This window comes from Strix uralensis, chromosome 18, assembly GCF_047716275.1.
Source record: "Strix uralensis isolate ZFMK-TIS-50842 chromosome 18, bStrUra1, whole genome shotgun sequence".
Taxonomy (NCBI): domain Eukaryota; kingdom Metazoa; phylum Chordata; class Aves; order Strigiformes; family Strigidae; genus Strix; species Strix uralensis.
This window is the reverse complement of record NC_133989.1, coordinates 11694475-11721412: the sequence shown is the minus strand read 5'-3', so window position 1 is coordinate 11721412 and position 26938 is coordinate 11694475. Positions and strand designations below refer to the sequence as shown.

Here is a 26938-nt window from a genome sequence, read left to right as displayed (position 1 = left end):
GGGAGACTGCCCTTTCTCCCCCTGTTTGCTGGGGAGAGAAAACCTTTTGGCAAGCAGCAGCCTTGGAGCCAGTGGCTTTGCCAGAGGCTGGCTGTGGCGGTCAGCTGTAATTAAGAGCGAGAGGTCACTGCAGGGGGTGACAGGAGAGGCTGACCCACACTGCCGGTCACTCAGGAGTGGCAGAGCTAACTCCATCCCGGGTGTATGAGCAGCCCCACGTTGCTTGGTGGCAGGTCAGTTGAGTCCCAGGGCATTTGGGGGTTTGCTGACACCCCAGGAGACCGCTGCCCTTCCCTCGGGGGTGTAAGTGCCTTCCCCCCATGGCTGCAGGGAAGATGCTGAGCGTGGAGCTGGTGGGATAGCAGGGACGGGGGCTAGGACAAGAGGGAATGGCCTCAAGTTGCGCCAGGGAAGGTTTAGACTGGACATTAGGAAGTATTTCTTTCCAGAACAGGTGGTTAGGCCTTGGAATGGGCTGCCCAGGGCAGTGGTGAAGTCCCCATCCCTGGAGGTGTTTAAGAGTCAGGTTGACACAGTGCTGAGGGATTTGGTGGAGTTGAGAAAGGTCAGGTTAATGGTTGGACTAGATGATCTTCAAGGTCTTTTCCAACCTAGATGATTCTGTGATTCTGCTTTCAAGCTGTGGTAAGGCTTCTCACTGCCCCACTCTGTCTGTCATGTGTTGGTTTTGTTGGTGTTTGAATTAAAGTGATGGTTTTTTCTTTTTTTCCACTAACGGGTCCGTATTTTGCCCATGACCGTAACGGGCGAGCCACCCCTCTCTGTCCTTCTCTCGATTCTTGAGCCTTTTGACTGATTTTCTCCTTCCCAGTGCTGCAGGGAAGAGGCGAGCGAAGGGCTGCGTGGCGCTCAGTTGCTGCGTGGCGCTCAGTTGCCCTCTGGGCTCAAAGCACGAGAGCTGGCTGGCAGCAGGGTGGCAGAAAGAGCAGGACTGCCTGCGAGGGAGTGGGGTTTCCCTTGGGGATGAGAAGCAGAAACAGCCCCAGCTTAGTCCTGCAGCCATCCTGGGCTGGGAGCGCTCAGGGGCCACCTTCGGGCAGCAGAGCTGGGCTGGGGGATGGACCCACGGCCGGGCTGAGGCCCCGCCATGCAACCGCTCAGGGACGGGTGCTGGGGCAAGTGGGTACAAGGGATCTGCTCGTGACGCAGCTCTGCAGACTCCTTGAAGGACCACTGATGGCGGCAGGACTGCGCCCAACGCACTGTTCAGTCAGTTCTGTGTTTCAGCCATTCACTTCTATATTTCAGCACAGAAGTGTGTCTAATTCATCTCGAGGGCTAACGTAAAAATTCCCCCGTATTCCCCGTGAAGCTGCAGCCCATTAAGGTGTTCTTACCCCCCCTGCACAGCTAGCACTGCAGCTGTGATGTCACAGCCATAGGCTGTCACGGCCCGTGTTCCAGCTGCGGGTTCCGGTGCCTGGCAATGGGCACAAACCAAGCAACCCTCTGCCCTGCCAGCTGTCCCTCTGCCCTGCTCCCAGCCCAGACCTTGACCCCTAATCCCTGCGCCTCACAGGAACAACCCAGCCCTTGTCCCCTGCTCCCAGCCCCTCAGTCCCTGCTCAGGTGCTGCCATCTCGGTGGCACCTGAAGAAAAAGAGGACACCTGTGCTGCCAGAGCTGCGGGCGCTCTCCACAGAGGTGAGCAACCTGTCACTGCCCGGGCAGGCTGGAGCAGGCAGTGTGAGGATGGTGCGGGGTGGGGACCCCACTCTGGGGAGCTCGGGGGGCCAGGAGCTTGGCTCGCACTCTGCAGCCAACCCTGCAAGGCCCCGGGCTGGGAGAAGCCCTTCTGGGCCGCTCATCCCCTGCTGAAATCGAGCATCCCTGCCTGGGGGGACACATCCTCGGGGGAGTCCAGGGCTTGTGCCGGAGGGATGCTCACCAGGCCCAGCTGGGCTCTGCCCAGAGCCTGAGCCGGTGCCTCCTCTGCCCCTTTCCAGGCTACATCATGAGAGCTGAGCCCTGCCCGCAGAGCAGCACAGAGAGCAAGAGCTCCCTGCACAGGGTAAGGACCTTCTGGGTGCCGAGAGAGGCACGGGAATGGGGTCTGTGCGTGGTGGGGCTGGGGTCTGTGCCCGGCGCCCCACGGGGCAGGGAGCAAGGCTGCTCACCCTTGTCCTCTCTCCTCCCGCAGATCGTCAAGCCCTTGCCGCTTCCCAAGCTGCTGAAGCAGCAGAAGCACAAGGTCCACCGGCTGCAGGTCCTGATCCATCTGGACCGGTGGGTGCCGGTGGCCAAGGAGCCACCCAGCCTCCAGCCAGCTCCTGCTGGGGACGTGCCCAGCGCCCCATCACCCCACGGCTCTCCCCGGGCAGCGAGAGGGGGCAGGGGTGCCGAGCCCCCTGTCCCACAGCTGCGCTCGGCTAGCCGGGGCACCACCAATGGACCTTTCTACTTGTCTTTCGACTTAGGGTGTGGAACCTTGTGCTTGAGGCTGCAGGAACACCAGACAGCAGCAGGGAAGCGGAGGAGGAGATGGAGGTGGAGGAGGAAATGGACAGGGAGCAAGAAATGGAGATCGACCCTCCAGCAGCAACAGCACAGGCACGTGCTCCCCATTCCCTGCCCGCAGTGAGGGTGGGCTGCCAGGCTGGGGCTGGGGCTGGGGTGGGTGGGCCCTGCTGCAGGGACATGGCACTCGGTCCCCTCGTCCTGGTGGCAAAACCGCCACCGCCGCGCTGCCCTGAGCTCCCGTCTGCTTTGGGAAGTGAGCGATTCCTTAGGGCCAGGCAGCCCAAGTCTAACCCTAAGCCCAGCCGGGGCTTAGTGCTGGTGGCAGAATCCTGCTCTCCCCAGCGTGTCCCAGGGCTGTGGCAAATACCATGACCATCAGCAGTCTACCTGAATTGACCGTGCCGCTTCCTTTTCTTGCAGGGCACATGGACACGCTGGCGGGGCTGAAGGAAAGATGTATATATGTTATGTAGTTTATTTTGTTAGCTGTTGTTTTGTAAATAGATTTCTTTATATTTTTCAGCCCCAAGCTCTCTTTGCGTTTGCTTTGGGTACAGGCGGCGTTGGCAGGGTTGTGCTTTCCACTTGCTCTGGGTTCCCGGGGCTGGAGGCGGCTGGGGGTGCTGGCACGGCCGCCCCGGGGGCAGGGGGTACCTGTGCACAGAGCGGGTCCCACTGACGGCGCTCACGGCACTGGGCACCAGCGGGGTTCATGGGCTGCCACTTGCCTCCTCCAAAGCATTCCTGCCAGGAGGTACAAAAATGGCAGGAGCCAAGTCTGGGTGGGATAGGAGAAGGTTACTGAAGTCCTGCGATCTCTTGCTTGCTTCCCCTTGACTAGCTCGGCTACGAAGCGGGCTGAGATAGAAAGGGGTGTCTAAAGGGCTTTTGGAGGCAGGAGGGTTGCACGGGGGCATCTGCTCTCCGTTCTGGTGCAGAGTGGGTGGTGTCCAGTAGGAAAATGCCATCGGGGAGGGAGGGACGCTGCTGCGTGCAGCAAGTGCGCCCGCACACGCACAGGGGGTGTCTGAGTTCAACCCCCCCGAGCTTCTTTAGCTCACGCTTCACCCAGGCCATGCTCGCCGCGTGCTGACGGCAGCACACCGTGTCCTTCCCTCGGCAGCCGTTGGTGCGTGCTGGGCGTGGGGTCTCGCCGGGGCTCACCCCGTGGCGTGACGTGCCCAGCTGGAGCACGTGGCAGCGCAGCCATGTCCGACCGCCTTCCTGCATCCAGAGGCCAGACAGGGCTGAATTCCGCCCCCATGGCCGCATCCATGGTGGAGGAAACGGGCAGTGCTCGGGTCGGCTCGCCGGCTGCTCGTGGGCCAACGCCAGAACGAAGGAGATGGTCCTCGACCCCCGGAGCTGGCCCTGTGCCCCGGCCCCTGTGCAGCTGGGAGCCACTCGGTGTATCTGCACGGCCGTCAAGATGAGGCGGTAGGGAGTGGGGGGCAGGCTGGCAGGTCCCCTCTGCCCACCCCGGTGTCCTGGGCTGTCCCCTGCCCCCTTCCCTGGGCCCGGCCAGGCACAGGGGGGTGCTCAAAGCTGCCCCCTCGGGACTGCAGGGCTGGGTGCTGGGCTCACGAGGGGGAAGCCCACTCCCAGCTGAGCCTGGGGCTGTGTCAGCCTCCCAGGCTGATCCCTGAAGGGGAAATGCAGATGGGAACTGCTCAGCAGTGGGAACCTGTGACCGAGCAGTGACCAGGCACGGAGGGCAAGAGGGCAGGGCCGCCCCGCGGCCACCCAGGGGGGTCCCTGCAGCAGCAGAGATCCGTCTGCGGCCTGTGGAGGAGCCCCGGGACCCTGTGGGAAGAAGCAGCCCCGCCCCCGCGGTTCGGCGCTGGCAGGACTGCAGCACCAGGGGTGACCCACGTCCCTGCATCTCCAGAAGAATGTATCCCGTGGGGAGGACTCACGGCGCAGAGAGTTCCTGGAGGACTGTCTCCCGTGAGAGGGACGCCTCGGGGAGCAGGGCAGTGCTTCCCGCCCCGGGAGGAGAGAGCGGCGCCCCGGCCGAGAACCCCCCGTTCCCTGCCCCCCCGCAGGCCGCTGGGCAGAGGAGTGTTGCAGAGGCTCTCCAATACACAAACAACATCCAAAAGTTAAAAATGTGTTATCAGCACAATTAACTAGCACCCCGCAAACATTCAACAGCTTGTTGATTCCAGCGTCCGTGAGAGGAGAACAAAACCATCACCACTGCCTCGGGTTTGACGACAGCCCAAACCGCTCTGTCACTCCCCTAACAAATGAGGGCTCCCAACCTCGAGGAACTTCTCAGGGCAGCGTCCCGACCCACAGGAACCCCAAGGAGTTTCCCTGGGCGGCGTCCCGGCCCAAGGGGAGAGTCCTTGACGGCAGCGTGCTGCTCCGGGGGGGACTAGCTCAAAATGGCTGCCCCGGGGACTCCATTTACGCCCAGGCCGGATCTGATCTCTGGTCCATACCGGCTCTTGTGGGCCCAGGGCCCCAGGTACCATCAAGCCCTGAGAACAAGGGTGCAGGGAAAGGAAATCAATAGCCGCTACATTTCAGCAGCCAAGAAGCCCGATTTTCATCGGGCGGGTGCACCTGCCACGAGGAGGTAGAGACATCAGGAACAAAACTGGACCCGGGAAGAAGGGAGGGCAGGGGGGAGGTATTTCACTTTGGCCACAACAACCCCCAGCAGCACTACAGGCTTGGGGAGGAGTGGCTGGAGAGCTGCCAGTCAGAGAGGGACCTGGGGGTGTTGATTGACAGCCAGCGGAACAGGAGCCAGCAGTGTGCCCAGGTGGCCATGAAGGCCAATGGCATCCTGGCTTGTATCAGCAATAGCGTGGCCAGCAGGGACAGGGAAGGGATCTTACCCCTGTACTCGGCACTGGTGAGGCCACACCTCGATTACTGGGTTCAGTTTTGGGCCCCTCACTACAAAAAGGACATTGAATGACTGGAGCGTGTCCAGAGAAGGGCAACGAAACTGGTGCAGGGTCTGGAGCACAGGTTGTACAAGGAGCGGCTGCGGGAACTGGGGGGGTTTAGTCTGGAGGAGGCTGAGGGGAGACCTCATCGCCCTCTGCAACTACCTGAAAGGAGGTTGCAGTGAACTGGGGATGAGTCTCTTGAACCAAGTAATAAGTGATAGGACAAGAGGGAATGGCCTCAAGTTGCGCCAGGGAAGGTTTAGACTGGATATTAGGAAGTATTTCTTTCCAGAACAGGTGGTTAGGCCTTGGAATGGGCTGCCCAGGGAGGTGGTGGAGTCCCCATCCCTGGAGGGGTTTAAGAGTCGGGTTGACCCAGCGCTGAGGGATCTGGTGGAGTTGAGAACGGTCAGTGTGAGGTTCATGGTTGGACTGGAGGATCTTGAAGGACCTTTCCAACCGAGATGATTCTGTGACTCTGTGAGCCCAGCGGCGTGGGGAGCTCCCACAGGCGTAGGTTGGCACGGCATGGCGCCACGTGAATCAGCACGGCGGGGTGTCGCATGGCAGGCCATGGTGTGGTGTGGCACAGCATCATACGACGTGACATGGCGTGGCACAGCAGTATATGGCGAGATATAAAACTCCACAGTATAACTAACAAACACGGCACGGCACGGCACGGCACGGCACGGCACGGCACGGCACGGCACGGGCACAGCGCCCGCCGCGGCCCCTTTAAAGCGCCATGGCGCGCGGAACCCCGCCGGCGGGCGGCTCGGCCAATCAGCGCAGCCCACATCCTCGCCAGGGCCCGCCCCCGCCCGCCGCCGGGCGGCCCGTACCACTCCCGCCGCGCGGGGGAGCCGCCGCTGCCGGTTCTCGGGCCGCCCCGCCGCCGCCCGCTCCCGCGCTGTCTGCTCTTTTTCCACAGTTTCCCGGTGTCCGCAGCGGGCGCCCGTGGGGCTGGGGGTCCCTCGCAGAACGCGCCCTTCCTCTCGCCTCCCCCGGGGCGGGGGCGCGATGGTGCGGGCCGGGGCGGGGCGGAAGCGGGGCGGAAGCGGCGCCGTGGCCCAGGCGGCGGGCGGCATCATGGCGGCGCCGGGTGAGACGTGGTCCGCGGTGGGGAGGGGGCTGGGGGAGGGCGACGCGGCGGGCGCGGGCCTCGGGACCGTGGGGGAGGGCCGCGGGGTAACTCGCTTGTGTCTCCGCAGGCCCGCGGCTGCGTCTGGCGGTGACCCTCAGCCTCCTCCTCCTCCTCGCCCGTGCCCAGGCCCTGGGCCCCAGCCACCGCCTCACCGCCCGCGACCTGGCCCGGCTGAGGGCGGCTCTGGAGCGGCCCTTCGCCGACGTGCAGGCCGCCTTCTACTCCATCGTGGGCCTCAGCAGCCTGGGGGTGCGTGTGGCGGACGAAAAGGTGAGCGGTTGAGGGCCCGGCGGGGCCCAGCCCCCTCCCCGCGCTCCTCCCCCGCCGGCGCCGGCTGCCCTGCGCGCCCCAGGCCGTGCGGCTCCGCACAGGGGCTCTTTGCGGGGCTGAGGAGCTGGAGGCGCAGCACAGCAGCAAAAGAAGAGGCATAATGAGTTTATCTAGCGGGCTGTGCTTTGATTGGACCGCGAGGAAAATGTGAAGCATACATGCATTACGGTCCTAACAAGTATCAGAGGAAATCACTGGGAATTACTGACGATCCTTCGGGTGTGCTGTTTGAATAAATTGCATCCTTGTCTGGGCAGTAACGTGCCACGGACTCTCTTACACTTACAGCCTCTAAATGGTGTTTCAGGGCTTGCTCCTCCACAACTTGTTGTGATATTACTGTAGCTATTAATTTGTTTCAGTGTTTTGTGAAAAAGATTTCTTCCTGTGGCACGTTTGCTTTACTGTCCTGTTAAATAGAGCTCTCATTTCACTTCAGTTCTAACACCAAATCCAGCCAGGTCGCATGGTCTTGCTATTTTTGTATATAAAATATGTTCCCTTGTGTGCGGACTAGAAACAAAGGCTTGTGGTATCAGCATGATGCCCTTTCATATCTTCAAGCATTTCTAGTTTATATGTTGCAGGTCGTCCTTCTAACAACCTGCTTACATAGGCACGCCTGCTTACATACATGCTTACCTATGCACCTAAGCTGTAAACATGAGTTTGTGCTTTCCTCGTGAGTTCAGATGGTTCAGTGGTTCTAAACCACTTGGAATTAGCTTCTGAGTGTTGTGCGTTTGCACCACAAACTTAACTGTGAGGCTTCTGAAGATGTTGCGGTTCACCACACTGCACACCTTGCTGTGGCTGGTTACTGGTCATCTGTGGGCTAGGCAAGGAATTGCTGCTTTTGTTTGTGTCAGTGTGGCTAGGGTTTTTATAGTTCCTTGTTTTGGCAATGATAATACAGCCTTTGCTTCTGCAGGTAAACAGTAATTATTTATTCCTTGAAGTTTGTGATGAGACTGTTTTTTCTGGACAGTGTACCTCTTCACGGGGTGAGACTATTTAAAACGTAAAAGGTAGTAAAAATAATACCTAGGCATAACACTTAAACATAGCAATATTCCTAGGTAACTGCAGCATGAAAATTCTGTCCTACTTGAAAAGGCCTATGCTCCACATACTCAAAAATCAGTGGGTTTTGTATGAGCAGTTAAAGTCTGGGGTTATTTTTCAGTTAAAATGAAATCTTAATGCTCAATTTATCTAGTTGTCAATTAGTAATAAGATGGCTGCAGATTAATGAGCAGTCTCATTGCTTGCCTTTCATACTGTAGCTGCTCACCCGACTTTTCTTTCTGTACGCTTTGAAATTCTATATTCTGCATCCATTAATGATTGTGTGTGATATACAGCTGGGAAGGAAGCCCGCCCACAGAATTTCTGTTCATCTGTTCTCTATCCTGGGAGATTTTCCCTACTAAATATACCCATGGTACTTTTATTTTGATAGGTTTTATAATTATACTCAATTTAAATTTGATTTCTGGTTGCCGTAGAGTTTATGTGAAAATCACATCTCTTCTAGCAGGAACCACCTTTGTTTCTGTGTAGTGCTTAGCAGAGTAGGATCTGGGGCATTCTAGCACAGCAGTGTATGTGAAATTGTCTTATAGTATCATTTAAATCTCCTCTCAGTGGCCTAAGTCAAGGCTGTTACTGTACATTAACTTATGTTTCTTCACAGGCTGCATGCAATTTCATCAAATCTCATGTGGATTCCAGCAGTGTTGATTCCCTCTTCTATGCTGCACAGTCTATCCGGGTCCTGTCTGGCTGTGAGGTGAGTTTGGAGCCCTGGGTTCTGAAGACAGGTATTACCAAGGAAATATTTATCTTTTTCTTGGGTTTATTTTATGCATAACTTCTACTTTTACTTTCTTTTAGTGGGTTGTACTCTGTTGTGAATTAGGTAAATAACTTAGGAAGTGTCTGGGAGTACTCGATACAAAGCAAAGTGTAAAGATACACAGCAGGTATTTAGTCCAGAGTAATTCTGAGGGGATGTTTCTTGATTAAACATTGGTGGCTAAGAAGAAAGGAGCCAGCACAATTTAATAATATTCATAGCAGCTGTGTCAATTCAAAACTCTTTGGGTGGATGATAAACTGCTTGGATGTAAACCCTGAGTTGAAACACTGCAGTGGTACAAATACAGGCCACCCTCGCTGGGTTGTGGGTGGGTCCCTCATTTTTCATCAGTACCACCAGCTGCTGCACAATGATGTGATGTCAGATGAAAACCAGTAGCAGGTTACCAGGATAAATGGGAATCGTGCATTATCCTGACTAATCGATAGTTGACAGCAAAACCTACGGATTTAATTAATTAAACTAGAAGTTAATGAATGATAAAGGGCTTTTTCCCAAAAACTTACAGTAGTTCACCAATCAAGTGTGTTGTTCGTTCCAGGAACAAATCGGTGGCGACTATAAGGCCTTGTTTTTTCAAGCGTGAATCAATGTGTTCCCTGTGTTCTTCCTCAGGTTACCATTTCAAATGAGACCAGGGAGCTGCTGCTGGCAGCTGTCAGTGAGGATTCCTCAATCACCCAGATCTTCCACGCTGTTGGGGCCCTGAGTGGCTTTGGCCTTCCTTTAGCATCTCAGGAAGCACTTAGTGCTCTTACTTCTCGTCTTAGCAAAGAAGAAAATGTGCTGGCGTAAGTCTTTCAGATGGAAATGATGCACTGTTGCATGTTTATCCTCTAGGCAGTTGAATTTTGGAGTAAAGGGTATTTCAACTCTTAATTTTTGTAATATAGACATAGTAGAATAGGTGCTGTGTTTTCATTTGATGTATTTGTCCAGTTCATTATTGTCCCTTTGGGGGAACAAAAAATATGTTTTGGGGCTATTTTCAGTGTGATTTTGGAAATGAGTTTATGTATTCAGTTTAGTTCAAGAATAATGGTCAGTAAAAAGGACATATCCCAAAGAAGCCTCTTCTTTTTAAAAGATTCACAACAAATTCTTGATTTAATACCCAGCCATGGTTCTGTGTCATTTATGGTGCAGTAGACTTGATGCTTTTCCTCAGCCCTGTTGTTTGTAGGTTGGGATACCTGTACTGTGAGGTGGAAAAAACGTGCCAGTAAGCAGAAGGAATCTTTGCATGTATCACCAAGGAATTAAGTAATTGTACTGTGAAATGAGAGACTAGAGCTTTCATTAAAAGGTGGGGAAGAAAGGGAATCTTTAGAACTTGCTCTGTTGACAGAAAACACAGATTCCTGGAAGCCTCAGTAGCAAGTCTGGGGACCTGTGCTGTGCAGGGATCAAAGTTTGGATTGAAGGTCAGCTGAATGCAGTAACAGCTGTTTTACACTTCATTCAGAATAGAAACTGTAGATGCTTTGATTTAAATTATGTTTGGCTTTAAGCAAGGAAAACTCATACAATTGTTTGGTTTTGTTTGTTCTTGTTTAAGAACCATCCAGGCTTTGGAGACGGCATCTTACTTGTCCCAGCAGGCAGATCTAAGTGGCATTGTTGAGGAGATAGAGGTAGGAACATGCTATGCTCTCTAATTATTCAGGAATTTGTTAGCCTCTGTAGCACTAAAAGATGTATTAATGTGAAACACAAAACGAAAAACCAGTCTGGTTAATTCTTTGCCTGCATGGTGTGGGTTGGCTTCGCTCTTCCTTTCAAGGAGATACTTCTGGACTTGTACTGTTTTACTGACTTTTAAATATACTTAAATACACTAAAGGCTGAAGGTTTCTCTTTCTTCCTAGTAATAGTCCGGATTGTAATAGTAATGACTATTACAAAATACATCAGTGATCCCATACAGATACTCTTGAATACAGGTCTAGCAGTAGTGTTAGCTTCTGTGGATCTGCTAGAATTTAAATTTTAATAACTCTTTCTGTCAGGATCTTGTTGCTCGCCTGGATGACTTGGGTGGAGTTTATCTGCAGTTTGAAGAAGGAATTGAGACTACTGCACTGTTTGTTGCTGCTGCCTATAAGCTGTCGGACCATGTGGGTACAGAGCCAGCAATGAAGGAGGTCTGTATCTGCCTTTTCCTCCCTTGCACACTGTAGCTCACAAAAGGATCTGCCTGGTCCCTGTTGTGCAGTGCAAGAGGCTGGTATAACTGGGTAGAATTTCTACTGGAAAAAGTAACGAGCACACTCAGTGAAAAGGGACATCTCAGAGGGAATGCTAAGTAACAGAATCTAGGAGGAAATTCCACCTTCGAGATCACAGGCTGAATTTGGTTTGTTTTTTCTTTTTCAAATGTACAGAAGGAAATTGCAAGTGAGGCCTAGTTTTTCTTTGTTTATTGAGACAAGCTGTTGGAAAAAATCCCCTCTTGTTTCAGAGTTTGTTCTGGTATTTGGCACTTGTCTAGCACTTCTCAGCATTTCAAAGTGTTTTGCAAATGTTATTTATCTGTGAGGAAATGCAGGCACCCTAGTTTGGGGTGCCCGAAAGGGAGACAACAGTAGTACTATATGCCCACAGGAATCCAGATGCAAAAACTTTTTGTCTAAAATGAAAGACTGTTAGAAATTCCTTTTGAGCTTGATTAAGCTAGAAATCATTACTGCAAGCTATCCACTTAGTAATATTTTTCCACAACAAGTTAACTGAGTTGGATGTACTTTTGATTGAGAATGGCAGCTCCCTGAAGCACAAGCCAAAGTGGCAGGGTTGAGACAGAAGCCAGTGTAAGACATCTGAGTTCATTCCTGGCTCTCTTCCACGCTGCTGCCAAACAGACTAATGCAAAGTAATTTTGATGTCATTTTTGAGGTGGTGATTCTGCTACACACAATTCAAACTGTCAGCGTCCAAATGATGTTTAAAAAAAGACCAATTAAGGAAAATTGTTTAGTGTTGCTTCAGAATTGTGCTGTCAGAAGGGCTGTTGTTGGGGTTTAAAGCTTTATCTCTTGTGAATGGTGAGAGCTGCCTCCAGAATGCCACAAAACTCTCTTTAAAAATTAACATGTAGTATTTGAAATAATAGCTCCCTTTTCTCCCCCCACAGTTTAAATGAGAGTGTCAGTTGCTGATTAGGGTCTGGAGTTATGCCATGCTCTCCATATAAATGAAAAACACTGCGTAACTTGCACTACGCAGGACTTCTCTAGCATCTGTCTGGACGCTTTCTCTAGTTGTGATGCACGTTGGTGCTCATTAATACAAGTAGAAGGGTGAAAATTTGAGATGCAGTGGATTTCATTCAAAAGTGTTCTTTGAGGATTACTAAGTTGCATGCCTGTTGCTTTATTTGGGATTGTATTTGGTTATTCTCATTTCCCACACTCCTTTGCTTGGATCAAAGTACAGGTAACCAATCCCTCTGTTTTCCAGACTAGCAGGGAGTGATGGAAGAATCTGAATAATATGGCATACCCTGCGGAGTGTGGCACAGACGCACTAGCGCTGCAAAGCCAGACTGCAGAACCAGCTGGGGGAGGCAGTCCCACTCCTACTTCGAAGAGAACAAATTAGCTTTGGCACATCCCAGGGCCAGAGCTGGCTCTGTGCTCCTAGTGGTACTGCTTTAAAGCTAATCCTCTTAGCTTGAGGACACTGCTGAGCCTAAGGGGATAAGCCTGCATGGGCCTAGACTGGCTCCTTCCAGAGCCATTAGGATGCTTTGCATCACTGCTCTGTGGCCTTCCCAGCTTGGCAGGTAGCCAGGACACCTAGCCTGGTCCTTCTCCACTGTATGGAGACAATCGTACAGCTCCTGGAGCTAAATTGTCATTTTGCAGCTGCACACAGTCTAGATAGCTGAGCTGATGGCATCGTCCATTCTGAAACACGTAGTTTGAAAAGGTAGATCCAAATTCTGGTTTTGAAAGTTTGTAGCACAATTACAGCAATTGTGGTTGGAACCTCCCAGCCAAGAATAAGAATGCTAATTTTGGGTTACCTCATAACTTTAGTTACTTTTAAAGCAAGTGGGAAATTAAACAGTCTTTATGAATGATGATTTTGTTAATAACATTATACTGAGCCTGTTTGCAATGTTGTGGTAAGCTGCTGGTGCTTATATGCGATTTACTTTTCCTCTTTCAGGATCAAATTATCCAGTTGATGAATGCAATTTTTAGCAAGAAAAACTTTGAGACACTCTCAGAGGCCTTCAGCGTTGCTTGTGCCGCAGGTTCTTTATCCCGGAACCGCTACCACGTGCCTGTCATTATTGTCCCCGAGGGGCCTGCAGCTGTGTCTCACCATCAGCCTGTACTCAGGGTGAGTCCTTAGCCCCAAATCTTAACTCTTGGCTCAGTCTTTAGTATTGTAGGTCTGGGCTGACTGAATGTGTAAGGTGATGTCTTTAATTTTTAGCTCCAGGACTCAGGTTCCCGTAGATCTGGGCTTTTAGTGCTTTTATGAAGTGATTCTTGGGAACCTCTGCTTACCCGGGGCTTACCAGACACTGCCTTGAGAAGACCCTGTGTGGAAGTCAGCTCTGCTGGTTACAGGCTTTAGTTTTCCCAGTTATGTTAGAAAGAATGAGATGAATCTGGGATGCTGGGCAGGGGAGCATTCTGGGTGTATAATACAGAGGGGTAGTGAGTCATCTGTGTTCCTGCATTCCTTCTGGGACAACGGGTTTCATGGAAATTCTTTTTTTTCTCTTGTAGCTGCAAGTGACCGATGTTATGTCCCAGCCACTGACTCAAGCTTCTGTAAAACTTGACTATGCCAAGTCTGCATCTAGCAAAGCCACTGTCCTTCAACAGACACCATTTTCTCTGTCAGGGTAAGAAAATAATCTTATTTTTACAGTTTGTAAGGCAAACAGGTGTTATTTAAACAGTGTTAGACTTATGTGTTCTTCCACCAGAGAAATGATTTTATGATGGAAAACTCAAAATTCTGTAGTTGCATTTTGTTGGCAATGGGTTACTGAGCACATTTGGTAGTGACAGTGAATTTCTGTTGCTTTTTATTTTGATTGGGAGTGGGAAATTGCAATGTTCTTCTGACTTTGGGGGAACTTGGAAGAATTCTTTTCCCACTGCACTTAGCAATGTTAGTTTTGTTCTCCGTTTGTCTGCTTAATCTAGTGTATTTGGAGACTTCTTGGTAGCAACATGTTACCTATTTGTAGGCTGCTGTTAGTGTCCTGGAGGATGCTTAACACCTTGCTTTTTCTGTTACAGAGATGTCTTTGAACTGAACTTCATGAATGTGAAACCTGCAAGTGGTTATTATGATTTCTCTGTCAGTGTTGATGGAGATAAGCGATTTATTGCTAATAAAGTTGAGGTGGGTATGCTTTTGATGGCATTTTAATTATGTGCCTATTTACTGAAACAGCTTTTTATTTATACCTGTTCAGGATGTTACCAGTTGTCTGGCATTTTTATCTCATGTTTTTCTGTACTGCATTGTTTTTTGATTCAGGTATGACCAGGAACCAGATTAATATATGATCAAAAGAGATTTCTGTACATTTCAGAACTGACTTATCACTCAGATGCTGATCTGAGAGCATATGAACAAAGTGGGGGTGTTTATATAGTAGCCCAAAGCAGCTATGCAAAAATGATTAGTAAGAGTGTTAGTTCTTCAGGGCATTCAAAATTTGAGTCTGTAAATCTCAAGGCTTGGCTAGCAGTTGTCTGGTGGTTGCCCGATGTATGGATGCTGAGCATTTGTTGTTGTCTTTGTATAAGCTCTAGAGCCCTAGAAAAGAGTCAAGGGGGTCTTTTGGCATCTCCTAACTGTATATGGTGATGCTTTTGTAGTGGAGAAACAGTGACCAAAGCAAATGCAAATGGTCTTCATTTCATGCATACATGCATACATTCATGCATACGCCTTTTTGGTGGCAAAAGCTGTTATACCACACCTTTCTAAAGAAGAGTTCTATATCAACACTCAGAGTTTTACTTCCCTCAAGTTTGTTACAGTGAGAAGAATGTGACCTCTGTGACTATTCATATAGTCCGGTATCAACAGCTGAGCATGCTCTTCTCCAAAGATGTCTATTCCCAGGGTTAGTTTTTGCCCTCAGTTGCCTATTTAAGGAAAAGATTAGCTTTTAAAGTCTTCCAACATAGTCAGCTTGGAGTGGAGGAGGACACTTATTTACAACTGCTGACCTTTACTCTGTGTATCAAATTGATGTTGTCATTGTAGTAGTAATGGCACTTAGGAGTGTCAAAAGGGGATTGATTGGTCCTGCTTAAGCTCACTGCTGGCACGCAGAGGTACGGGTAGGAATGGATTAACGCTGGGGCGGCTTTGTGTGAACCGCTTCTAATAAGACACATTGTTACGGGGGAGGACTGCTGGGGGAGCTGCTTTTTTTCCTTACTGTTATTAGCATTAATTGTCCTTAATGCACCATCGTTTTGACAGTAATGAGCTAAACCAGTGGGTTATTACTCCGTCAGAGACTACATTTCCTGGCATTAAAATATTTGAGAGATGTTTGTGTACTGTTCGGTTGGAGGGGCTCTGTGCAACAGCTCTGAGTTGCCGTCACATAATTTTTTTGAAATTAATATTTCATTAGTCCATCTTTTTCACTCCCATCTTGGAACAAACTAAGGCTTTACTAAAGTTAGCCTGAATAGTCTCCATGTTAATGGATCCATTTTCAGGGCTAACCTCTATCTTAAATTACACTTTTTGTTGTACAGGAACTGCCAAGATTGTTGTGTTTGAAGTCTGACCTGAATAGTTTGGTTTGTGTTTCTACATATTTTTCCCACAGGTTCCTTGTGAATTATTTGTCAGGGTGAGGGTGTGGGGCTGGTTCACATGAGCAAACCTGTAATAACAAATTGTAGTATAAGATGAAAAATATCTTGGCAATGAAACTTTAATTCTCATCGGGAGCATTTGCAAGCTGTGAGAACAAATGTGCTAATTAAAAACTACAGACTGCAGTAACTGCTTATGTTTGAGAGAAGGATTGAAATCAGTCAAACCCACCAAGGTTCACTGCCTAGATGGTCTGTGGTTTGGGACTGGGGAGAGGGCAGGAAGTCATTTCTCTGCTTGGGGTTTATACTGCACTTAGCACAGAGGAGTGTGATAAATGGCAGGGCCTTACTGGCTGCCCTGCACTAAGTGATAAATGCTGTGACTCTGAAGGCGAGCTTGCTGAACAAAGTGCAGGTCTGCAGAAATGCTTTGGCTTTTGCCTGCTGGTAATAAAATCAGCAGAAACCTGTTAGGCTTTAGGAGCCAACAAAGGCATAACTCGTTGCTGTCCAGAGACCTCTCTCGTCTCAGATTGCTATCCAGTAAGCAGAAGTACGTGTGCACATGCAGTTTTAAGTTGTATCTCATGTGATGTGATCTTTAATAGCTAGTTTCTGCTAGTTCAAAAGGGAAACTAGTTGGATGTGGATAGTTTGATTGTTTCATTGAAAAAAGCTCTTCAAAGGGCAGCTAACTCCAGCATGACTGAGAAGCTGGTGTCTTCAGAGCTGGCTGCTTGTGCAGGGAGGAAGGGGGTGGATTAGGGTTAGTGACTGACACATGAGCTTTACCATGAGGTCGGTTGCTGTAAATCCTCCTGTTAGGTTAGATGCTGTCTTTGGCTTAGTGTAAGACCCCCTTTGGGGAAGGGGACAGAAGAGCTAAAGCTTCTGCAGTGAACTTGACCATAGTTAGTATACGCCGAGTACTCTGAGTAATTTTCTATTGTGTTTTGTTGCAGCTGAAAGTAAAAGTTTCCACAGAAGTTGGGATTACTAATGTAGATCTTTCTACTGTGGATAAAGATCAGAGCATTGCGCCAAAAACAACCAGGTAAAATGGCTTGGTGTGTGTGATCCTTTAAGGGGCAACTCTGGCTCTGGGCTGGAGGTCTTCTGAGCTTTACCTACTTCAGCTAAAACAGAGGAGTCTTGTATTGGAGTAACTACAGAGTTACACCCATGCTGTTTCTCTTAAACCTGTGAGTTCATAAGGAGAATACTCATTATTTTTGTAGGTGGTTTTCCTTAATACTGAAATAAGTACTAACAGAAGCCAGGCAACCTGAGTCTTCTGTTCCTTTGTTGGCACCTCTCCATAGCAAAAGCAAGTTAAAAGAATTGTGTTAATGTTTCTGATATTATTGGGCTTCAGTAGAGATGCTCTAAAGCAACATGTACACTGTATTTAGGGGTGTGGCTGTACCACTGCTAGGTGTACTTGAACTTCACTGGTTTTTAACTGACATCAGTTAGAACGTAATGTATGGACTTTAACAGCCTCACTGAGGCCGCTCTGTGTGTTGATACAGCCTTCCTGTGCTGAAGTTTGAATGTCTGTTTTTTCTGTTCTGCTGCCATCACACCTTTGGTTGTAGCATAGCCTTGGCTAAATGGAATGTAGGGTCTAGTATTAGCAAAGCGTTCTTCTGGTAGTTCTTTGAACCGTATAACAAACAACTGTTTTACTTGAAAACTTGATAAGGTATGTAGCTCACAAAAATCCTACTAAGAAAATTCCATTAATTTCTTTTCATGAAACTTAATGGTGGAAGAGGTAGACATGTTTGTTCACCTGTCTTTTTGATAAAATAGCTCATCTGTTCTGAGTAGACTGCAGGACTGCTAGAACAGGCTTTCATGCCTCGGTTTCTTTGAACACCAGGCCTTCTCTTGGAAGATCACCTCAGTTGTGTTTGTCTTTTTTCCTCCTAGGGTAGCTTACCCAGCAAAAGCCAAGGGCTCGTTCACTGCTGACAGCCATCAGAATTTTGCTTTATCCTTCCAGCTGGTAGACGTGAACAGTGGAGCTGAACTCATCCCTCACCAGGTTAGGACAAATTTTTGTAATGGCTTTGTCACCAAGATGTTCCATCTTGAAGCATCTGAGGTGACAGTTGCTCTTGAAAAGATTTGATAGGTTTTGAGAAGCCTTATGTTTCTGACATGGACTGTGAAAAATGACTGATCTTGGTAGATGGGAAGTGGATTCAGTTCATTTGTTTAGGCTGTATGTTAAATGAAGCCTCTTCGGGCTCTGGTACTGTGTCTTACTTAACAAAATGAGTGCAGGTAGCCTGCACTGTTAAAGAACACTTCTGGTTTTTTAATACAAATTGTTTGCTGAAAAACCCCTCGAATGTAGATGTTTCTTTAACATTTTTTTCTGGATACAATAGGAAAAAAAGGGGAAAAAAAACCCTACACAACAAAAACTATATATGCATACCTCCCTGTTCTGTGGTGCTGCGTGTACCTTGCTGAGGAACATTCAGTGTATTGTCCCATACCCCAAGTGGGCCACTGGATGGTCTGGTCCTGTGTTAATGTCATTACTCGCAGAGACATAGAACTCTGCTGATTTGCGGGTTATACTCCAACTTTTGTTAACGTGGTGCTTTTTTGATTTGAGGGTAAATCTCTCATTTCACTGGCATTTGTAAACACACTATGAGATATTCCAGAAATGTTGCAATCTTTCCTTTCAGACTTTTGTCCGACTTCACAACCAAAAGACTGGCCAGGAAGTAGTGTTTGTTGCAGAACCAGATAGCAAGAACGTATACAAGTTTGAACTGGATACCTCTGAAAGAAAGACTGAATTTGACTCTGCCTCTGGTACCTACACTCTTTACTTGATAATTGGAGATGCCACTCTGGAAAATCCAATCTTGTGGAATGTGGTATGTAGCTGGAAGTGTGGTGATGTGGTTTTGAGATTACAGGCAGTCTGACAGGAGGGTGTGGTACAGGCTTGGAAGAAAAAAGCTCAAATGTTTTGTTCTTTCTAGTGAACTAGAATCCTTTGGGCCATTTATGGGCTCTGAGGTTTGCTGTTTTATTTTAAGTTTTTAAGTAAGCATCAAAGCAAGACAGAAGTGAACATTCATTTCATCATGTGGTGGAACAGCAACTTCAGAATCTTTATAGGTTTGATTGTAATTTCACAGCAAACACTTCAAGGTTTAGCCTTTCTGTGCTTGCTTGGAAATGAGTCGAATTCTTAGTGATAGGTGAATGGCATTGCTTCTTTAAAAATTGCTTCTTAAAACCTGGTGGCTTTTTTCTTAGTTTCCTTTAAAAATCATGTCAATAGTAGATTGACAAATAAGGAAATAGGCCACAGTAATGGAACTGGTTTTATAAATCTTTTAAAACGTTAAGATCAAACTTCATGAGGCTGCTTCATTTCAGGCTGATGTGGTAATCAAATTCCCAGAAGAGGATGCACCATCCACAGTCCAGTCCAAGAACCTCTTTGTTCCCAAGCCTGAAATCCAGGTACAGTCAACAACAAAAACTAGGTGCAGAGATGGGGGGCTAGTCCTACTAGTATTATTTGTTCTCATCGTAATTTATTTTTGAAAAGTCATATCTCATTAAAAAAAAAAAAATTTATACTGTGTAAGTAATGTAATTAAAAGAAGACCAGAGTTACTGCTTAATGGAAAGAAATCTGTTTCAGTCCTCTGGAGGATGAATAAATAAGCTGGGTGTCCTACCTGTGAGAGAGAAACTGGTGTCACTGGGAAGATTCAAACATGAAAATTTGACTAGGTTAGCACCACAGAGAGTCTCTGCTTCTGAAGATTTCTCTTGTTTCGTTCCAGCCATCTGTGCTGATGACAAGCTAACAGGTACTTCTGTGAGCACAGGAAGTTCACTGTGCAAGAGATCAACTGTGCAGGGGCTTGAATAGATGCTACTTTAAAGAGTCTGTCTTTGCTTTAAGAGGAATGCTTATCATCCAGGGAAACGTCTGGGAACAGCACCGGGGCTGCAGCTAGCCCTCTGGGGAGCTGAGAAGCTGCTCTGTTGGAATACTCCTGCTTATGAGTTGGTTTTGTTCATTTGCAGCACCTCTTCAGGGAGCCTGAGAAGAGGCCTCCCACAGTGGTATCTAATACTTTCACAGCATTGATTCTCTCCCCCCTGCTTTTGCTGCTCATTCTGGTGAGTGAACTGGGCCACAGAAGAACAACATTTTTTTCCTATCCGGTCTGAAGTCCAGACTTAAGAGGTTGGCTAGCTAACCTTCTTACTAAAACTCTCCGTTAATTGTGACTAGCACAGCAGTGCTGGAGTCATAGCTAGCAAATGTCAGTGCACAGCCCCGGTCTGGTATTGTCACTTTCCTAAACTGTTGTTGAGTTTATAGTCAAAACAGCAAAACACTGCTGCCAAGTAGAAGTGGGGTTTCTCCAGTGTGCTTCTGCTAGAGGTGTTGAATTAAGTTGAAAAGGGCAGATTAAGTTATAACTGACATTAGACTTCCACAGGAAAAAATAAAAAGCAGTGATTCTGTCCTGCACTTAATACATCCATCACCACATCTGTGTTAATCCTATCAGAATGATTCCCATGTATGGACATAATTAAAATTTGTGTGTCTGTAGTTGAAACATCTACTGCTACTCACTGTATCATCAGATCAGTGTTTTGAACTTAACGCGATACAAAATCTCATCTAGTCAAATTAAATTACTCCTTATGTGGAGGATGAAACTGATCCCTTATCTGCTTGGCAGTAATTTCCCATTAGGTACTCTCACTGAAAGCTGGCATTCAGTCGTGTCCACTGGTCTCTGGAGTTCACAATACACAAGTTGATCACACTTTAATGAAAAATCTCTTTGCTGCTGCTTCTGTTTCCCGTCCTTCATAGCTTTCCCTTTTGTGCTCTAAAAACTGACATTGGTTTTATGAGCAAGCATCTTGTATCTATGGCTGTTCTTTTGCTGAGTCCAAGCCTAGAACCTTACCCTTTTTTGTCGTCTTAATTGTAATTAATTCAGCTGGATAGAAATAGAAATGTTTATTTTTCTGGAAAATGTAGATTTGGAGCAATACCCTCTCATCGCTTTAAGAAAGATAATTGAGGAACTGCATTTGTGCAGTCAGAAGCAGTAGGAGAAATTTTCACTAAAGGAGTTCCAACAGTGCCGACTTTAGCAAAATGAGTACTCTGTCCTCTTGTAGTAGTAAACAAGTGCTTCTGTAGAGAATACACTGTATTCATTGAAGAACTTAAAGCAAACAGGTTTGAAAGATACTGAAGTTTAAAATAAAAGCTTGTGTTTGTAAGGCTGTTGTGTGTAACTCAGGCTTTGTTTCTTTTCCTTTTAGTGGATAAAGATAGGTGCCAACATCTCCAACTTCAGCTTTGCTCCCAGCACCATTGTTTTTCACATGGGACATGCTGGTAAGTGTCAGAGGCTTTCTGCTTTGTTTGACCTTCTCACCTGGGAGTTACAGATGAGAGCCCTGGTGGTTAATGGGCTTGCAGTCTATTAACTATAATGACATAATAGCATAACATTTGTTCTCTTGTTTTCATCTGCCTTCCTGCTTTTCATGATTGTTAATATGGTGATAAACCTGTTTTGGCCATCAGCTTCTAACAGCCGTCATTATCTGGGCTCCTCTCTCACACCATTTATCTGTACTTAATAGAACTTCTTATTTCCAGAGGTCACACTTTCTTTATTGCATGTTTATCCTTTGTAAGCAGAGAGTTTCTGTGGGGATTGAAACCTGTGGGACTGCTATCTACACTGAAAGACTACATCTTTTCTTTGAAGCTCTTCCTGTGAAAGCTCTTCTTGTTCTTTGGCTGGACCAATTTTTTTTATCAATTCTATTGTGCCCTTGGTTGCACAGTTATTTACTCTCTCGGTAGAATTTTAAAAAGCAGAGCAGGTTGGGAGAACATTGGATCTACTGTTTCCCAAATGACAGTGTGTTGCTTAATCCAAGCCATTTTCCTTGGAAGCTTTATAAAGCTGTAAGCTCCTACAGATGTGCAAAGGTTAATATCCTCTATTGACATCCAGAGTATCCTCCTCATTTTAATAGCCTTTAATGTCTATAATATGTCCATAATTCTGCCACGGGAGGGTTGGTTGCAAGCCATCAGTGTCATGTTTTTCTCCAGTATGGAGACACAGATGCCTTCTTCCCCTGGCAATAATGTATAGTCTTTAGATCTGCCATTTTAGAGCTTCAGAGATGAGATAGAAACCAAATGCTTAGGCCTGGCAGTACAACCTAACAATTGTTCTGAGAATAACAAATGGTTGGTCTTTCAAATGTAATTTCAGCCCTGTGCTCTGTCTTTTTTTTTTCACAGCAATGTTGGGACTCATGTATGTCTACTGGACTCAGCTCAACATGTTCCAGACTCTGAAGTACTTGGCCATTTTGGGTGGCGTCACATTCCTGGCAGGCAACAGGATGCTGGCTCAGAAAGCAGTAAAACGGTAAGCCAGGGACGGATGTGTTGGTGGGAGCTGCTTTTAAAATCAGTGGGGAGGAGATCACATTGGTGCTATCATGTGTCAGTAACTGATAGGGTAATAAACGCTGCTTTTGGTTCTTGGATCTTGTGTGTGTGGATGGGCTGCTCGGTCCCACTTTTGTGCCTGTTTTAAGAATAAGGGCATGAACTGAACAGGGCAATGAGCTGCTCTGTCTGAGATCCAGCTAACTGCTCCTTCAGAGAGAATGGTCCGTGTGGCCACTGGCTGAAGCCATCAGGCACACAGAAAAAGCAAAGGGTGCAAGTATGTGCACTTTGACATGGGGAAACCCAGATTTGGAGAGACACATTCACTGACAAATTTGTTTTACTACATGATATATCAAGCTCTTACAGTATTGTTAGATAATAAAAGCCACTATAAATGCAGAAGAGGCCCAACTCTTCTGTAGCTGTGCTTGTGAGATAAATTTTAAGAGGAGGAAGGTAAGGCGGGGGTGTCTTACTGCTGTCTTCCCCTGCCTAAAGGGGGATTGTAGAGAAAAGGGAAGCAGATGCTTATTGGAGGTGTGCAGCGACAAAGGGCAATGCACGCAAGCAAAACCAGGGAAAATTCTGCTAAATGTTAGGGATACAGCATTCATTTCTGTACTGGCACAGTTGTGTCTTCTGCCACACAGTGTCTCGTGACTGTGCCCTGGCTTAGGCAGCCTGCAGGCAGTTTGACCCAAGCTTCCAATACAGTGCATTAATTAGAGGTTGATCCGTTCCCTCTCCTTCACTTCTGCCGCATGGGGTTTCCATGTGAGACTTAAGTTTTAGCCTTTTTGTACTAATGTAGAGTTTGGCTTTGAAGATGATCTTACTGACCTGCTTTGCCATCAAACCTGCGCTTTTCTTACTTTCCCCTCTTTGACCCACTAGGAGTTGTTTATCCTTGCATACCTGTTTGCATAGGTATCCCTGGGTTCTCACTTTTTTGATTACAGATTATTAAAACCAGAACAAGAGCTGTAAAAAAACCCACAAGAATATGATTTTCAGTGGTTTTGCACTGATTTGTTTTCTTTAAAACATCTCTACTTGCATGGCTGTAGCAGGAAGGATGATTATTGTAATCAACCCTTGCCATACCATCCTCCCAGCTTTCCCAGCCTTGCTCCCTGGGGTGTCCAGCCCTCTCCACTGTGGTGCTTTCTCTTGATAGCGTAACAGTTCCTACTGGGATTTTGTTGCCGGTGGGGCTATGTTATGTCATTTAATAATATTTCTTTTTTAATTTAAAGAGTAATGATAAAATCATTATTAATTACAGATTGCCTAGGATACAGATTTGGGGAAAAAGAATACAATGAAGCTTACTTCTAAGCATCTTTGCTCAACCAGGGCTTCTGTTAGCACATAAATGCAAGTGGTTGGTTCCTACTTCAAAACACTGCAGGGGGTGTCTGTGTGCTTTTTCACTGTAAATGACATGAAGCTGCAACTACAATGGTAAATTTGAAAGTAAAACTTCTACCTTAGGCTAAAGTTAAACCCTTTGTACATTACTTTAAAGTTCAAAAAGACATCTTTTTGTTAACGCGCTGCTAGCCCGTCTCAGATGTTGAAGTGCAGTGGTAATTAACTAGATTGCACTTTGAGGCAAAGCTGCTGTTCCACTATGGGGACTGCTGGTGGGTGTGGGAAGGGGACTGTATAAACCATCTTTTTACAGAAGTTACCAGAAGGCCTGGTTTTGCTTTTTGCATTTCTGTCACTGGCTCTCATTGCTGGAGCAGGGCTGCTTTCCTCCTTCCAATCTTCTCTGAACCTTTCTCCCTCTCTCCTTTTGGCAGGATCGCTGCAGAGCAGAGCAGTAGGTTGGCAAAGTATAGAACGCTGCGGTAAAAGGGGGTTTTGCTAGTGACCAGCTCTTCTAGAAGTAAGGGCCTTTTTGGAATTTGCCTTTCCTGGGCATGCTACCTGTTTCATTTCACTTCATCACTCCTTGTACGAGATATCTGAGCTGAAGCTGCTTCCTTCCAACATTGCTTATTGGGCTTTAAATCAGTCCTTGGGTGTCCTTGGCTACAGCTGGATTTGCATATTAGCAGTACGTGTCCTCTGACACTAAATTGCTTTTGTGTGAGTTCCTTAATCATCTGAAGTCTGTATGGTAATATGTGCACATGTGAGTGTGCTGTCTTGGGCACCAAGCAGCTATCAGGTGATGAAATAAACCTAGTCTAAGCAGTGTTGTTCCTGTAGTAAATTATTAGCAATGTTGGCTGGAGGAGAGCACAATGAAAATGGCTGATATCTGGGCTGTTCCCATCCTGCTGTTGGTACTCCCTATCCCCATCTGCAGTATTCTGGTTATTCAGCTGCCAGGCACTCTGACTGCTGAATTACGTCCTCTCTTGGGGTGGTGAGAGCTCTGTGTGCAGCAGAGCCAGGTCAGCACCACCTCAATTCAGCTGAGAACACAACCTACTCCAGGGCTCGCCCTCCTATTAGACTGAACTGGTCAGTGTGGCTCTGTTGGTGGCAGCAGCCAGCCCCCTCCATTCAATACAATCATCTGATAGCTCTCCATTATCATTTACCAGTGCAAAGTCCTTCGTTTCCTTTCATTCTGAGCAGGTAAGGTCCCAGTTTGCTCTATCCACAGTGACGTAGGAGCAGGACTGCCCGCCACTCTGCATGCTGCCCAGTTCTGAATGTGTGTGTGTGGTTTCATTCTTCATTCAGTGCTCTGTTTTATTCCTGAGAAGGGAGAGAGCATCTGGGACAGGTTCTGTGATGAGACTGAAATCACTGTACAACGTGCTGCACTGGTACATCTCGTGCCTCATGTTCATAGTGCTCCATGAACACACACACAGTGCGGTGAACAGAGTTCAGTTTTGTGGTGTAAAACAAAACCAGTGTGGGTGGCTGCATCACAGAAACGGCGTGCACTGGTGTAAGCGCCTGTCTGCAGATCAGATAGCATTGAGGATGGTTTCGTGAAAATTACCTATGGAGAATTTGGCATCATGTCCCATAGAAAAACACCCTGTTACTATCTCTTCTCTTCCCAGAGTGTTTTGAGGTATTTGAGCACAGAACAAGCTATGACAAGTAACTGGAGAGGAACAGGAGATGGCTGTGGCTTGTTCTAGTAGATGAATGCTGGCTGCATCCTGGCCATGTTTGCTGGTGCTGTTCTGGTCCCTGGATGCTTCTTTTTACCACAGCTTTGGGCCAGTGGTTTTCAGTTTTTTAGCGGCCTGTTACCAAATGCCTCACAAGTGTGTTCTCCACAGCTTGTATGTTTTCTGTTTCTCAGCCTGTATTTTAACTGCTTAATTCCCTCTGGGCTGTGAGTAATCCTGGAAGATCTTGCAAATAACTTATCCACAAACTGTAAGTTAGGTTTTGCTGCCATGTGCAGTCACAAGCATTTGTCCTTATTGCTGGGTTTTCTGATGCCCCAGATATGTCAGTTAAGAGTATTGTTACCAACTTCTAGGGCAGGACTGTCAGGTGCTCAGCACCCATAGCTATGCACGTGTCTGGAATCTTGGAAGGGAAAAGGACCCCAAAAAGATGGGTCTGCTGTGCCCTCGTTAGCATACTTCATCTTCCTGGGGACATGAAGATCTTTTCTTTGTGTTTACATGAACCATCTGATTCCAAGTGGATAGACTGGCCCAATTTAAAGTAAAAGAGTGGTTAAGGTACCTGCAGGCTTTCCATTCAGCCCTGCTTTTTTGTTCAGTTCTGTAATTTACAAGGCTCGTTCATCCCTTTTGCACCAGAAATTAACCTTCATTTTGTCTGACTGTTTCCATCCTTGAATTCAGTCCTCCATTCCATTGTAGTACTGGTTTTATCATTCTGATAAGCTTCCTTTGAGAAGCTTATCTGACAAGGTTCCTTTGAGAGAGAATGAGGGGTCTGGGGACACTGTACAAGGAAGTGTTTTGTTGCCTGGAAGAGTTAATTTTTTTGATTTTTCTTTCCAGGACACACTAGTACCAGAAGAATGGAAGAAATGGGGAAAAACAAAGCAAATGCCTTCAGATCAGAAGTGGCTAAATAACTGAAAGACCAGCAGAAGGAAGGCAGAAGCAGATTTTTTTTTTTTTATATTAAGTCAAAAGGGTGCCAGTTATACTTTTTTAAAAACCTGATTTTCATCGTTGTGTTCACGCTACTTGAATGCTTTTCATATGGATCCGGAAAATCCTTTCTTCCCTGGATCCTCCCCCCTTTTTCTCGCAGGACATTTGAATTTCCTTTAGAAAAAGAGGAGGAAGAAAATACATTTCTGCCTTTCCCCAGATTTCCTCTCCTCATCCTAAAAGATCTGTGAATAAAGAGGAAAGAATGGTCCTGAATTTTGTTTTTTGGCTGTCTCAGAGGCTGTGATTGGAAGTTGTGCTCACATGAGAATGAAAAGAGCTTTTTCTGGTGGGTAATTTTGTGTGAGTCATTGCTGTGTGAAGCTTCCTGTTCTTTCATGTCCTTTCCCAGAGGGACATGTTATTGGGGAGGACTTCCCACTCCTGCCTGTCCCTTGTGTGCCCCTGTCATCTGCATTTCTCCGCTCATGGCAGTTCTCTCTGACTTCAGGATGGCACCAGGCTGGGCTGTGCTGAGTTGCTGTGGGCCCGTGGGGCTCAGGCAGGAGGAGTCCTGGGGGCCCGGCCCTTGCGGGAAGCCAGCTGCGGTGCTGGCAGGCCTGGCTGTGGCTGACCCTGGCAGGTTTGGTGGGTCCCTTGAGGGGGTTCACTTCCTTCCAGCCTCTAGAAGTAGCCATTTCACTCCAAATACAAGTTTGATTGAGGTTATTGCCTCTGTTCTGTGAAACCGAATGCCAGGAATCTGCTGGTTGCAATGTGGCCACATCTGAGTCGCTTGAGC

The 26938-nt window shown here is 47.5% G+C and overlaps 1 protein-coding gene across 2 annotated transcripts; it reads left to right on the top strand.

Moving 5' to 3' along the window:
• The first annotated feature begins 6344 nt into the window (after positions 1-6344).
• RPN2 (ribophorin II) lies at positions 6345-26412 on the top strand. Of its 2 annotated transcripts, XM_074888186.1 has the most exons (18): positions 6345-6492; positions 6602-6804; positions 8561-8656; positions 9362-9537; positions 10305-10380; positions 10756-10890; positions 12920-13096; positions 13492-13610; positions 14014-14119; positions 16530-16621; positions 17503-17617; positions 18276-18470; positions 18982-19068; positions 19645-19740; positions 20914-20989; positions 21917-22046; positions 23884-23969; positions 26038-26412. In XM_074888186.1, the coding sequence occupies exons 1-17, from the start codon at positions 6411-6413 to the stop codon at positions 23933-23935; spliced, it is 2013 nt and encodes a 670-aa protein (XP_074744287.1). In that variant the 5' UTR covers positions 6345-6410; the 3' UTR covers positions 23936-23969; positions 26038-26412. The 2 variants fall into 2 exon arrangements, with proteins under 2 accessions (XP_074744287.1, XP_074744288.1); XM_074888187.1 differs by lacking the exon at positions 23884-23969 and having other exon boundaries at positions 6346-6492.
• Positions 26413-26938: the final 526 nt, after the last annotated feature.